The sequence below is a fragment of the Hylobates moloch genome, unplaced genomic scaffold (genome assembly GCF_009828535.3).
Source record: "Hylobates moloch isolate HMO894 unplaced genomic scaffold, HMol_V3 SCAFFOLD_12, whole genome shotgun sequence".
NCBI lineage: Eukaryota > Metazoa > Chordata > Mammalia > Primates > Hylobatidae > Hylobates > Hylobates moloch.
In genome coordinates, this window is record NW_026652287.1 from 8,283,915 (window position 1) to 8,297,339 (window position 13,425).

At 58.4% G+C, this 13,425-nt stretch overlaps 2 protein-coding genes across 25 annotated transcripts in view; one reads left to right on the top strand and one right to left on the bottom strand.

The window, feature by feature from the left end:
• NCOR2 (nuclear receptor corepressor 2) overlaps nucleotides 1–4,168 on the top strand; it is a 244,402-nt gene extending 240,234 nt beyond the window's left edge. For 14 of the 20 annotated variants that reach the window (XM_058425856.1, XM_058425862.1, XM_058425866.1 and 11 more), the window contains 3 exons: nucleotides 939–1,163; nucleotides 2,213–2,392; nucleotides 3,002–4,168. In XM_058425856.1, the coding sequence (XP_058281839.1) occupies nucleotides 939–1,163; nucleotides 2,213–2,392; nucleotides 3,002–3,183 (587 nt within the window). In that variant the 3' untranslated portion in view covers nucleotides 3,184–4,168. The remainder of the gene's footprint in view (nucleotides 1–938; nucleotides 1,164–2,212; nucleotides 2,393–3,001) is intronic. The other 6 variants (XM_058425868.1, XM_058425871.1, XM_058425872.1 and 3 more) reach the window with 2 other exon arrangements.
• Nucleotides 4,169–11,486: 7,318 nt separating this feature from the next.
• Nucleotides 11,487–13,425, bottom strand: part of RFLNA (refilin A) — a 342,765-nt gene continuing 340,826 nt past the window's right edge. For 4 of the 5 annotated variants that reach the window (XM_032168352.2, XM_032168351.2, XM_032168355.2 and 1 more), the window contains one exon: nucleotides 12,755–13,315. In XM_032168352.2, coding sequence (XP_032024243.1) covers nucleotides 12,982–13,315 — 334 coding nt within the window. In that variant the 3' untranslated portion in view covers nucleotides 12,755–12,981. Of the gene's footprint in view, nucleotides 13,316–13,425 lie in introns of all 5 variants that reach the window. The other variant, XM_032168349.2, reaches the window with a different exon arrangement.

Here is a 13,425-nt window from a genome sequence, read left to right on the forward strand (position 1 = left end):
CATGGTTCACAAGAAAGAAAAAAGGGAAAGGAAATGTGGTTAACAGAAAAGGAGGTTCCCCTGATTGTCAGGAGGTGTTCTGGAAGCATCCTCTTGGGACCGGTTTGTTGATTCGACCACTTTGTCCTTGGCACTGGGCAGCTGGGCCAGCTGGGGCCGGACCAGGGCTGGTCCCGTGATTGTGTCTACCTCTGCCCTGTCCCCTGCACGCACCGTAACTGCATGGCTACGACCCCGCCCTCAGCGTCCGTCTCTGCACCTCTTTCTCCTCATGGCTCCTGGGTGGGGAGAGGCAGAGGGAGGAGAGTAGGCCCAGCTTGGTGGGGAGGCAGGGGGCTGCACGTCCCAGGTCACACAGGTGGAGATGGGGCAGTGGGAGGACCGTCTGGTCACCTTCTCTCTCTCAGTCCCTTACCCAGCCCCCTGCCAGCCCCCAGCTCTGGCTTGACCCAATTTTCTAGCAGCCTGTTCCCCAACCAGGGTAGCCCTCCCATCTCCCACCCTCTCCATTAAGGCCACTTGGGATTTAAAAAAAAACAAAAAAACAAACAAAAAAAAACAGCCCCAGCTAGGATTGGAGGTGCAGACGGGGCTTGTGATTTCCTAGAGGACAGAATAGGAATGAGAATAGGGGCTGGCGGGGGCATCTGACCTCCCCTACCCCACCTCCCTGGCAGCGCCCAAGAGCTTCCGGGGCCCCAGGTAGAAGAAACCAGCCTCTCTCCTTTTATCACCACCCAGCAGGAAAAAAAGGGTGGGGAGGGATAGGGAAATAAATATGTTGCTTTGCCGAAATGTGCTCACTGTGTATTTCTCTCTCCTCCTCCTCCTCCTCCTCCTCCTCCTCCTTCCCTCTCTCTCCCTTCTCTCTCTCCGTCGCCCCTCTGGCTCCCCCTCCCCGGCCCTCATGTGTCTGTCTGTCTGTCTCTCTCTCCCAGGCCTTATGACCTATAGAAGCCAGGCGGTGCAGGAACATGCCAGCACCAACATGGGGCTGGAGGCCATAATTAGAAAGGCACTCATGGGTAAATATGACCAGTGGGAAGAGTCCCCGCCGCTCAGCGCCAATGCTTTTAACCCTCTGAATGCCAGTGCCAGCCTGCCCGCTGCTATACCCATAACCGCTGCTGACGGACGGAGTGACCACACACTCACCTCGCCAGGTCTGCAGGCCACCCCCGCCCCGCCCCCGTCTGTCCCCACCCCCGGTGTGATTAATCCTCGCTCCTCCGCGCTCCTCTGACAACCCCCTCCTCGAGCTTTGGAGCTTGTGACTTTATTTTTGTGCGTGTTTGACCTCGTTCTGGAGTTTGCTAATCTGAAGCTGGGCTGACACCCCCCAAGTGTCTGCACCCTCTGCCCCCCAGCCCCGGCCCTCCTGCCCACTAGGCCCGAAGCGCTGCCGCCTCCCTCGGACACTCACACTGCCGTCCGCCCCCCAGTCCTCCTGCCTTCTTCCCTGCGGGCAACCGGCTTCTTGGCCCTTCTGTCTCCTTGGGGGAGACCGGGCTGGAGTGAAGCCCCACCCACACTGTGTGGACAGGGGAATGGCAGCCAGGCCTGTACTCAGCATCTGCCAGGCCCACTATGTGTCCTCAGCTGCCCCTTAGCCTGGTGGGGAGGAGCCCAGGGTCTGTCTCAGCCCTGGGAGGCAGGGAGCCTTAGGGGTCAGCCCCCCATCTGCCTGGGTCCCCATAAATACCCTCTGTATCAGGGCAGGGAGCTGAGGAGAGAGTTGCAGTTGTCCAACCTGGACACCGAGGCCCCAAGAAGCTTCTGGAGCCTCTGTGGGGGTCAGGCCTGGCCTCAGGGGTCCTGACTTCTCTGCACGGGGCCTGGATCCTGCCTAGCCTTAGCATGGTCCTGGGGCCACACTCAAACTGGAAGCCCAGCTTCATGCTTAGGGTTCCAGCCCCTGGGGCTAGGGTTGCTGCAGGACAGCCCGGGGGCTATTGCAAACAGCAGACAGTTTAGCCACCTCCCCCTGCCCAGCAGAAACTCATCTCTACCCTCCGGGCTCATGGCTGGCCATCTGGTCAACCCTGGCTTCCCAGCTGGGGTGGGCAGCAGGGAGGAGGGGTTCACGTCGCCACTCTCCCTCCCTCTTTGGAGGGCCCGTGGCAGGACCTCACCCCGCCCCTGTGGCCCCACCGCAGTGTCAGTGCTGTCTTCACTGCCCAACGCAGCCCCTTCCCATCTTGTCCCCCTGCAGGTGGCGGCGGGAAGGCCAAGGTCTCTGGCAGACCCAGCAGCCGAAAAGCCAAGTCCCCAGCCCCGGGCCTGGCGTCTGGGGACCGGCCACCCTCTGTCTCCTCAGTGCACTCGGAGGGAGACTGCAACCGCCGGACGCCGCTCACCAACCGCGTGTGGGAGGACCGGCCCTCGTCCGCAGGTGGGCACCAGGTGGGGACAGGGCTGGGCTCGCCGAGCCCCCCGACACTGGGCTGTGAATGCTGCTGCCGGGGCACTGAAGGCTGAGCGCCTGCTGCGTGCAGAGCTCAGACTCGGGCCTGTTCTGTGGAAACGCTGTCCACGGGCCTGGGCAGCCGAGCCTGGCTCACGAACCGTCAGGATGCTTCCTCCAGGGGCACAGGCAGAGGAAAAGGGTGTGGCTGGGGCCGGCCAGATCACATGGGCCTGGTGGGCCATCCAGGGGAGCCTGGACTTCCTTTGATGGGTAGTGAGGAGCCATGGAGGGCTTTCGGAAGGGAAATGCTGATCTAACGTAGGGTCAGAAGGCCCCTGGGAGAACAGACCAGAGGAACGGTGAATAGGCTACTGCTATCGTCCAGGCAGAAGACAGCAGGGTGTGACCGGGGACGGAAGTAGAACAGGTGAAGAGAGGCAGACGGTTCTGAGACCTGTTCGCAATTAGAAAGAGCTGGGAGGGCTGTTGGACAGAAACGCTGAGGCCTCCGTTTCCCGGTGTGGTGGGCAGGCGGCCAGCAGGGGTTGCCGGGCTCACAGAGGCCTCCTGGGCATCTTCTGCTTCTTCCCGCAGGTTCCACACCATTCCCCTACAATCCCCTGATCATGCGGCTGCAGGCGGGTGTCATGGCTTCCCCACCCCCACCGGGCCTCCCCGCGGGCAGCGGGCCCCTCGCTGGCGCCCACCACGCCTGGGACGAGGAGCCCAAGCCACTGCTCTGCTCGCAGTATGAGACACTCTCCGACAGCGAGTGACTCAGAACGGGGGAAGGGGGGGCGGTGTCAGGTCCCAGCGAGCCACAGGAACAGCCCGGCAGGAGCAGGGTGGCTGCCAACTCCCCCCACCGAGGAAGGAGCCCCTGAGTCCGCCTGCGCCTCCATCCATCCGTCCGTCCAGAGCCGGCATCCTTGCCTGTCTAAAGCCTTAACTAAGACTCCCGCCCCGGGCTGGCCCTGTGCAGACCTTACTCAGGGGATGTTTACCTGGTGCTCGGGAAGGGAGGGGAAGGGGCCGGGGAGGGGGCACGGCAGGCGTGTGGCAGCCACACGCAGGCGGCCGGGGCGGCCAGGGACCCAAAGCAGGATGACCACGCACCTCCACGCCACTGCCTCCCCCAAATGCATTTGGAACCAAAGTCTAAACTGAGCTCGCAGCCCCCGCGCCCTCCCTCCGCCTCCCATCCCGCTTAGCGCTCTGGACAGATGGACGCAGGCCCTGTCCAGCCCCCAGTGCGCTCGTTCCGGTCCCCACAGGCTGCCCCAGCCAACGAGATTGCTGGAAACCAAGTCAGGCCAGGTGGGCGGACAAAAGGGCCAGGTGCGGCCTGGGGCAAATGGATGCTCCGAGGACTGGACTGTTTTTTTCACACATCGTTGCCGCAGCGGTGGGAAGGAAAGGCAGATGTAAATGATGTATTGGTTTACAGGGTATATTTTTGATACCTTCAATGAATTAATTCAGATGTTTTACGCAAGGAAGGACTTACCCAGTATTACTGCTGCTGTGCTTTTGATCCCTGCTTACCGTTCAAGAGGCGTGTGCAGGCCGACAGTCGGTGACCCCATCACTCGCAGGACCAAGGGGGCGGGGACTGCTGGCTCACGCCCCGCTGTGTCCTCCCTCCCTCCCTTCCTTGGGCAGAATGAATTCGATGCGTATTCTGTGGCCGCCATCTGCACAGGGTGGTGGTATTCTGTCATTTACACACGTCGTTCTAATTAAAAAGCAAATTATACTCCAGTTACAAAGGTTTCTTCTCTACCTCAGACTGGGCAGCCAATAGGGCAGGCAGCTGGGGTTCAGGGGACAGCGGGAGGATACCCCTGGAGGGCCAAGGCCACATCCCCGAGTCACCAGGGAGTGGATCCTTTTGCAAGTTGAATATTTATACCCTTGGTAAGGACATCACCATGAGGGCATCAAATAGTCACATCTGTGGTGAAGGTATCAAGTGTTCACACCCATGGTAAGTGTGTCAGATGTTCACATGGGTTCACACCCATGTGTCAGGTATTCACACAATGGTGAGAGTGTCAGGTATTCACACGATGGTCAGGGTGTCATGTTCACACTCATGGTGAGAGGGTGTCAGGTATTCACACCCATGTATCAGGTATTCACACCATGGTGAGGGTGTCAGATGTTCACACATGGTGAGTGTCAGGTGTTATACCATGGTGTCAAATATTCACACCATGGTGTCAGGTATTCACACCGTGGTGAGGGTGTCATGTTCACACTCATGGTGGTGAGGGTGTCAGATGTTCACACTCATGGTGAGGATGTCAGGTATTCACACCCATGTGTCAGGTATTCACACTCATGGTGAGGATGTCAGATGTTCACACTCATGGCAAGAGTATCAAATATACGCAGGGTGAGGGTGTTGGGTGTTCACACCCATAGTGAAGGTATCTAATATTCACATCCATGGAGTCCAGAATGGCCATCACTTCCTAATTGGAGTATTTTAATGTCATCCCTGCCCACGGAGATCATGAAAGGGGATGTCCCGGTGTGTTTTGAATACAGGCAGGAGAGAGAGCAACCTCTGCCAGCTTGTTCAGGTGCTTCTTGGGTTCAGGTGTACCACATCTTGGGTGTGCCCTGTCTTGTGCCCGCAGCATCCCTTCTGGAGCAGAGTGGAACGTGGGAATGGCCACAGTTCTTCGCTATTGACCCAGTCACCCTTGGCCTTGTCCCTTGGTGCCAGTGGCCTGGGCCCTCCCCCTCATTTTCCTGCCCTTTCCCTACGCTGCCACAGCGGCACGGCTGCCCCTCCACACTCCCCCAAAGCCTGACACCCCACCTGGTGCCCGGTCCTGTGTGCAGCGTCAGTCCCCGGAGCCAGATTGGGTGGCTGAGCTGGAAGGGCGTCAGAGAGACTTCATTTGCCCACTGGTCCCCAGGTATAGCTACCGGCGCCCTGGCATGGGGAGTGCACTGGGGTCCCCTGTGGTGCCACTGCCTGCTTCCCTAGAGGGAGGAAGCCCACCTTTGCCCTGGAGCTTCCCCTGCTGATCCGGAGTGGCTTGAAGCCTCCCGGTAGGGCTTCTATCTGGACAGCCCCATCGCAACCTCTTAGCCATCCTATGTCCCCAAGCCCATGGGGACAGCGCTGGCCTGAGGGTGGCCTCTGAGGCCTGCCCCCATCCTAGAGCAGAGGTCAGAGAACCTTTCCTATTGGCAGAGCCATGAGGTCAGCTCTGCCCCAATGGCATTCCTGGAGCCACTGTGGAGTGAGGACCCCCAGTTTGTGTCCCACTCCACCCAAGACCTACCAGATGTGTAGACAGTTGGCAGCCAGGAAGCGCCTGCCCTGCGAAAGCTGAGTCCTCCTGCTGGGTGGGTTCCCAGGGTGGCCCCGGCTTCCCCTAAAACCTTTGGGAGTGCAAAGGGGGCGGGAGGTGGGCCCTCTGCCCCTCATAGGCACAAGATAATCTGCAAAGCAGGGCATTCTCTTGTTGCTCTTCCTTCAGAAGTGCGTCTGAGTCGTGCTAAGCATGGGCGTCCCAGGATCCTGGAATTCTGCCTATCGCCATCCCTCAGCCTTCAGGCCCAGGCAGTCTGGGGTGCTGACCTCAGTTCACCCAGAAAGAGGCAGTCCCAAATCCCCAAAGAGGGCCCACCCTGGCCCAGCTACTGGTAAGCAGGGACAAAGGGGTGGTGCCAACACAGAATCCAGCCTTGGGGGTTCTGATGGGGATTTGCCAGCAAGGATGGCCAAGGCTGGGGGTCCCTGGCCCTGTGCTGGTGTCTGACCAGCCTCACATCCAGCACTGCAGAAACCAGCCCCACAGGACTGGGGGCAGTGAAAGGGAGAACCATGGTCTGCTGGAAGCAGAAATTGCCACCTTCTGCCCCGACCCTCCCAGGGGACCCAAAGCCTTCAGGGCCCAGGCTTGCCCAGGGTCCTGCCTCCCCTGGAGTGGGGACCAGGGAGGAGGGGCATCCTCAGGGGCTCTGCCCAGCCTCACTGGCTCTCGGTGTCCCACCCTGATTACTGTGCCCAGGTTACAAATAAGCAGAAGCCTTGGGCCCATGCAGGTCCTGGATTCCAGCTTGGTGATTGCGATCTGTGTGAACTTGGGGATGCTTCGGGTGCCCTCTGGGCCTTGGTTTCTCATCTGTTCGCCGGGCTCTGATGCGTCCCAACAGGGCTGAGCCTGGCACTGGGCTGTAGTTCTGAGGCCGGCAGGCAGATGGCAGTGTGGAGCCGGCAAAGGGCCCTGTCCCAGGCAGTCCTGCCCTCCACCCAGGGCACAGAGCGGCCCCTACCCAGAATCCAGGATGGGTCGGGGTGGTGGTCATGCCAGCCGCCAAGGGTTACCCACTCACGTCGGTGAGGCCCAAGATCCCACAGCATCTCGTTCAGCCACCAGTTAGACCAGAGAGATGGGAGTGGATCACAGAGCTCAGCCCTCACGGTCGTCACCACCAGCCCCCATCTCTGTGCCTCTGAATTGGTACCACTCAGCACCACGGCGTATCTTCTCTGAGGACCAGGGACTTAGACCCAACCCAGGCAGTTGTTTGCAGGTGCATGGAAAGCTCGCAGCCTCCTGCCCTCAGAGGGTCCACTCTGTCTCCCAGCTACAAGCCAGTTGGTCCTCAGCCTTCAAAGAGGTCATCCCACCTGCCCCCAAAGAAAGAGGTCATCCCATCTACCCCCAAAGAAAGAGGTCATCCCATCTACCCCTAAAGAGGTCATCCGACCTACCCCCAAAGAAAGAGTTCATCCCATCTACCCCCAAAGAAAGAGGTCATCCCATCTACCCCTAAAGAAAGAGGTCATCCCACCTACCCCCAAAGAAAGAGGTCATCTGAAAAGAAAGAGGTCATCCCACCTACCCCCAAAGAAAGAGGTCATCTGACCTACCCCCAAAGAAAAAGGTCATCCCACTTACCCCTAAAGAAAGAGGTCATCCCACTTACCCCTAAAGAAAGAGGTCATCCTACCTACCCCTAAAGAGGTCGTCCCACCTACCCCCAAAGAAAGACATCATCCTACCTACCCCCAAAGAAAGAGGTCATCCCACCTACCCCCAAAGAAAGAGGTCGTCCCATCTACCCCCAAAGAAAGAGGTCATCCCATCTACTCCCAAAGATGTCATCCACCCGTGTCTTGTGTGGCTGTTTCATTGCTCCATCTTTAAATTGAAGACTCCTGCTGTTCCCCTGACCCCTATCTCCCTGGAAAACTCCTATACACACTTCAAAACCCAGCTGGGGCATTACTTCCTTGAAGAGCACACTACCCTGGCCTATCTTCTCTCCCCTCTGGGTCTCTGATAACACAGTGCAATCCTTGTCTCAAACCCAACAGAGCCCTTGAGGGGCAGAGCTCTTGTCTTTCCTCTCCTGACCCTGCCTTTGGCTCTGAACCTCCCTGGCAAGTGTGTTGTGAACTGACACTGCATCTAGTTCTCAAAAGAAAGCTAGAAAGAGCTCTCTGTAAAGGACAGTTGGTGGCAAATGTCACCATGTCTTAGGACGTCGGGAAGTTGGTTAAATGCAGATTCCTGGGTCCACCTAGACAGTCTGATGCTCTAGGTCCAGGGTGGGGCCCAGGAATCTGTGTTTTCAACAAGCAGCCCAGGGATTTCTGGTGGGGGTGGTTGGCGACCCTCATTAGGATGGCAGGGACGGTGCCCAGGGTTGGAGCTAGGCCCTCACCTGGAACCTGGCTCCTTCACTTCCATCTGATCAGGAGGTCTCCAGTAAGTGCACAAAAGTCTCTGTAGAAGGAGGCCTGGCCACCAGCCCCAAGAGCTGCTGCCCAGAGAGGGGGCAGCAACGGACTGGTCCCAAAGCCCCTGGGGTTGGCTCCGGACAAGCTTTCCTGGGATGACACAGATAAACTGGAGCAGTGGCTTCCTGAAGGAGGCAGGTCTAGGGAAGGGAATAGGCTGAGAGGAGAAAACCTGTGTGGGCAAAGGCTGGGAGGTGAGGCCCAGCCAGGGACCCTCAGGAGCCCACCACCATGGGCTGGACGCGAGTCCTTGTGGGGGCCCAGGAGTGTCTGGGGTGGTGAGCTATTACTTAATAAGGTAACTTGGCGGTTTTCTGAAATCAGGGCAGTTTTGTCTTGCAAGGGTGCTGATGGATTGTGAGGGAGAATTAGACCTGGGAGCCTAGTGTGGGACCAGGATAAGGGGCTGGCAGAGTGGAGAGGCCAGGACACAGCCCCCTCGCCCTGGGGAGGGGGTCGGGGACAGACACCATCGTAGAGGGGGCAGGGGGCTTGGGGATCAGCACGATGCAAGGGCAGCGTGTCACGGCCAGCTGCCTGGTCCTGGCCCCGTCATTCGACCCCACCATGGCTCAGTTTCCGCGTCTGTCGAATGGGGTAGTGGTATTGCTATGGGGAGTGACTGCTACCTAAAAGCTATTGTTTTTTTTTTGGTTTGGTTTGGTTTGGTTTGGTTTGTTTGTTTTTTTACATAGCCGCTGTTTGCTCACCTGTATGGGAATCAGATAGTGGCCAGAGGCAAGGGACAACCGCAGAGGTGGGGAGGGAAAAGAAGCTGCAGGTGGTCGGCAGCAGTGGCTCATTTGCAAATCTGGGGAGCTGGCGCTGGTGGAAGGGTTCTCTGGCCATTCTGTCCTTGAGAGGCTAAGGAGGGCCATCAAAGAAAATTCAGTCGTTTACAGATTCTCTAGAAAGCCGAGAGGGCTCAGCGGTCTGCAAGCCACCAGCTGTCCTCACACGGACACTTCCTCTGGAGGGTGGGCGGGGGCACACGCTTCCTTCGCAGGATTCTCCTCACCCTTTGCAGGGCCATCGTGAAGATGAAACAGATTAAATACACGACATGCTCCCAGCAGAGCCAGGCACAGTGTGGGTGCTATGCAGGCCCTGGTTTTCGTTCCCATTCTGGCAAGGAAGAGATGGGACCAGTGTCGACTTCAGTGGACTTGCAGGGAAGGAGCACCGTGTGCAGGGCAAGGAAGGGGGCTGCTGAATCTCATTTTAGGTCTGGGAGGTAAAGACCTTCCGCTCATTTTGCAGATGCTTAGGGAAGTGAAGTGACCTGTTCCTTTTCCAGCAACGGAGCCCATCCTGTGCCAGTTTCCCCTCCCCGGGGCCTGGTGGGTGACAGTTGCCCCTCTGAGGACATCACCAGGGTCTGGCACGGCACATTGAATCTTGCACATCTGGTGTGCCTGGGCTGGGGGGAGATGGGGAAAGGCGCTATAGCCAGCAGCACGCGAGGGCTGGGCAGTTGAGGACAGCAGCCAGTCTCTGTTTCAGGGATGGAAGTCCCCAAGGGCTAGGATCAGACAGAACCAGTGCTTCTTTCTGCCTGTCTCCAGGTCTGCTGGGTTCCCCTAGGACAAATGAGCTGCTTCAAGGGAAAAGCATGTGCACTTGGGGGCCTCAGAGCGGTTGCCCTTGCCCTCTCCTTTCACCTTCTGCCTGGCTGGGCTTCCCTGGGCCCCTGCATGACCAGCAGGCAGGCTGGGCCTCCAGCATCATCAGCAAAGGCAAAAACCATTTGTGTGGAAGAGCCACCGCAGGAGGTCCACCAATTGCAGGCTCTCAGAGGCGGGCGTGTTCTCTGGGTTCTCCAGGAAACGGGCTGAGATGGAGTTAGGAGGGTAAGAGGTTTTGCACAGTAATGCCTGTGAAAGGGGAGTGAGGAATGGGACGGGACAGGAAGAGTCTGGCAGGCCATGAGATCTGACGGTTTCAGCTGATTCCACCTGAGCTCCAGAGCAAGACCGATCCCAGGGGAACCTCCATGTTTGTTGAATTCATTGGCACTATAATTGCACATGTCAGAAACCCTTATCCATTTTCCTTTCGAGATGGTGAGAGATCAAGGTTGTGATTGAAAATCAGGCTTGTGGAGTTGAATTTGCATGGATTAAGGAAGGTGCAAAGAATGCCACCCCTAGCAGGCATCTGTAGGGAATCCCATGAGTAAAGCAGGGCTCAGGTCTTGCGGCGCGCTTCTGTCCGTGTAGACCAGTGGAGGCCTCAAGATTCGTCCTCGAGTTGATGTGAACCTGTGTTGGACTCAGCCTCTCTGGCTTCCATCCCCCCTTCCCTGTTAGGGGCCGTCCTCCATCAAAGCAGGCAGCTGGTGGTTTAGAGTGTCCCGATCTTGGGTTCAGATCCTGGCTCTGCCTCCTACCAGCTGCGTCCTACCAGCGTGGGCAAATGACTTAACCCCTCTGCGCCTTACTTTCTCCTCTGTGAAGTGGAGATGCGGTCGCATCCATGTCAGCGGGTAGGGATGGCAGGCAACTTTTCATATGCAATGTTCCCTACAGAGCCTGGAATCCAAGGAGTGCTCTGAATTAGCACGCATAGCATTCCCACTAGGGTTAGCTTAACCACTGCCAGACCAGGGTGTGGACCTCAAGAGGCTACCACCAGTCCTGACCATGGCAATCTTGTGACGCATCCCCTTGAAAGACCTGTCCCCAGCAGTCTCTGTGGCAAAAGACACTCCCTTATCCCCTGCCTCCACCAACTCCAGAGCCTCGGAGCAAATTCTAGCCTGATTTTCCAGTCTGACTCACTGTCCCCTGGCTGCCGAGTGTCCCCTTTAACGCACTCACGATCTCCATGGAGCCCCACGGGCCTCTCCAAGGGTGAGATGGAGAGAAACAGATTGTAAGGTGCGTCCCAGCCGCCTGCTCCGCAGTGGCAGCCAAGGCTCTTCTCCAGGGATGCTGTGGGTTGAAGGGCTGGCCAGAGCGGAGGACCAGGATATGGAGCTGAAGACATGCACACCATCAAAAGTGCAGATGCCCGGGCCCGTCCAAGGAACTGCCCCCCAGATCTCAGTCCCTAGGTAGGTCCCAGGCCTCTGCATTTATTTACTAGCTCTTGGGTGGAGCTGGTGTACCCTGAGGCTGTCTACAGGGGTAGGGGCTAAGTGCTTCTTTGCTCCTTTGATCAGGGCCAAGGCTGGCTCCTTAGGGCACAAGCTCCGGAGTGGAAAAAAAGTGATGGCCACACAGGAAAAGGGGCCTGGAGACCCATCTTCCCCTTCCCCAACCCCAGCGGGAGCTGAGGGTCTCACAGACAGAAAAGGAAGTCCCGTTGGGTTTGTACAGTTTATTAAGATAATCAATCAATTTCTTAAGTTATTCCTTTGTTAACCAGAAAGCATCTCTGGAGGGAAAATGCACTCTCTGCATAGATACATAAAAATATGTCAGTCATTTTGCCCCTCCTGGATGTGAATGGAATCTCCCCATCTCACCTCTGCAGAGGGAGCTCAAGCCCCGGGGAACCTTCCCCTCCCCTTTTATGGGTTAGGGGCAACCCCCAACTGCGGGGTGCATTCAGGTCTGAGGGGGGAGGAAGGTTCAGAGGGGCATCTCCTCAGCACCCTGCCCCACTGCCGGCTTCTGGGGTGTTTGTTCAGCGGCTTGCTGGGCTGCCCCAGGCTGGGGACTCCCCCAGCTCCCCGTGCATCCTGGCTTGTTCCAGGGAGCCCTGAGCCAAGTCTTCGTCTGGCTCTTGTTCCTCTCACAACATCCCACGGGCAGGGGTGAGCCTGCCGCAGGAAGGAGTAAGGTGCTGTCATTGCGGAATCGATTGCGCACAGGAACGCAGGCTGAGGGCGGCTGCCCATTCCCCTCAGTGTCTCTTTAAACTGACAGCTGAGCTCCGACTCCCTCGAGTTCAGACCCGGCCTCACACAGGTGGCAGCATTTCCGAGAGCTTCACCGCCTCCACTGGGCACTTGGTTTTGACATCAAGGGTTCTAGTCCTGGAGGCGGTGCGTGGATGGGTGTCAGCTGGGGAGGCCCTGCAGGTGAGGCTCCAAAGGCTGAGCACCAACCTTTCCATTTTGACGGGCAGTGCCCCAAATCTTCGACACTGGAGGGCACGGGACACTGGCAAGGCCATGGCTCAAAGTATTTCTAGGCCTTCCCCGCCCCTAATATAACCAACTCCAGCCCTGGCATCAGCATCCGGCCTTCGCCCAACCTCCTGGCTCAACGTCCACCAGAGGCGGCTGAGCCACAGCTCCAGACCTCTCGGTGCAACCTGCATGTGTGTGAAAAGGCTGTTTTGGAAACACCCCAGGCCAGCAGCAGGGAAGAGAGGCACCCCTCTTCCCTCACACACGGCCTTGGCCACCAGCCTGGGACACATGGGGTGGCAGGGCTCTCGGAGAGTGGCAGCTATGCCCACCGGCTGAGGCTGGGATGCCTCTGTCCTCGCACTGCTTGGGGCTGTTCTCTGGTCAAGGGCCCGCTATGGACCCATTCTTCTCCCCTGACCCTGGAGGTGGCCACCACCTAACAGTGCGTGCCCCTACTGCCTTGCCAGCTTAAGTAAGTGCTAAAAAAAAAAAAAATAGATGCTTTTATTGAGTCCTTGACACCAAAACAAGGAGACCACCACCTAGCCTGTAGGTCAGGGCAGGTAGCCGGGAGCCGCCTCCTTCCACACGGGTCCTTGGGCTGGCAGCCTCCCTTCCTGCCTCCTGCCCGAGTGCCAGGCCGAGCTCATTGTGTCCATCCTCCCGGCTCCTCCCCAGGGCTCCCGGCTCCTCCAGCACCCCAGGCCGGCCCCAGCCCCGTCAGAGCGTGGCAGGGCCCAGGAGGCTGGGGGCGGGGTCCTGGCACAGCTGCAGCTGCACGCTGGCAGTGAACCAGCAGCTGGGCCGGCCCAGACTGCAGTGCAGGGTGGTCCGGAAAGTGCTCCTGGCGTGCTTGGGGAAGATGATGGTGGTGCTGCGGAAGTGCAGGGCGCGCGGGCGCGGCTCCAGGGTCAGCTGGCTGCGGTAGTTGCGCCACGTGCAGTTGGGCGCCGCCACGATGGTCTCGCTGTAGGCCGTGACGGTGGGCACGGGCGCATAGAAGACCTTGTCCTGGAAATGCTTCTCCGAGGCGTACTTGACCTCAGAGTTGCAGCTGGAAAGGGCAGGAGGGAAGCAGAGTGAGCCCAGGATGGGGGGCAGCCCGATTCCCTGCCCACAGCGTGGACACAAAAGGGCCCTGGGCAGATGCTCTGAAGCCTAACG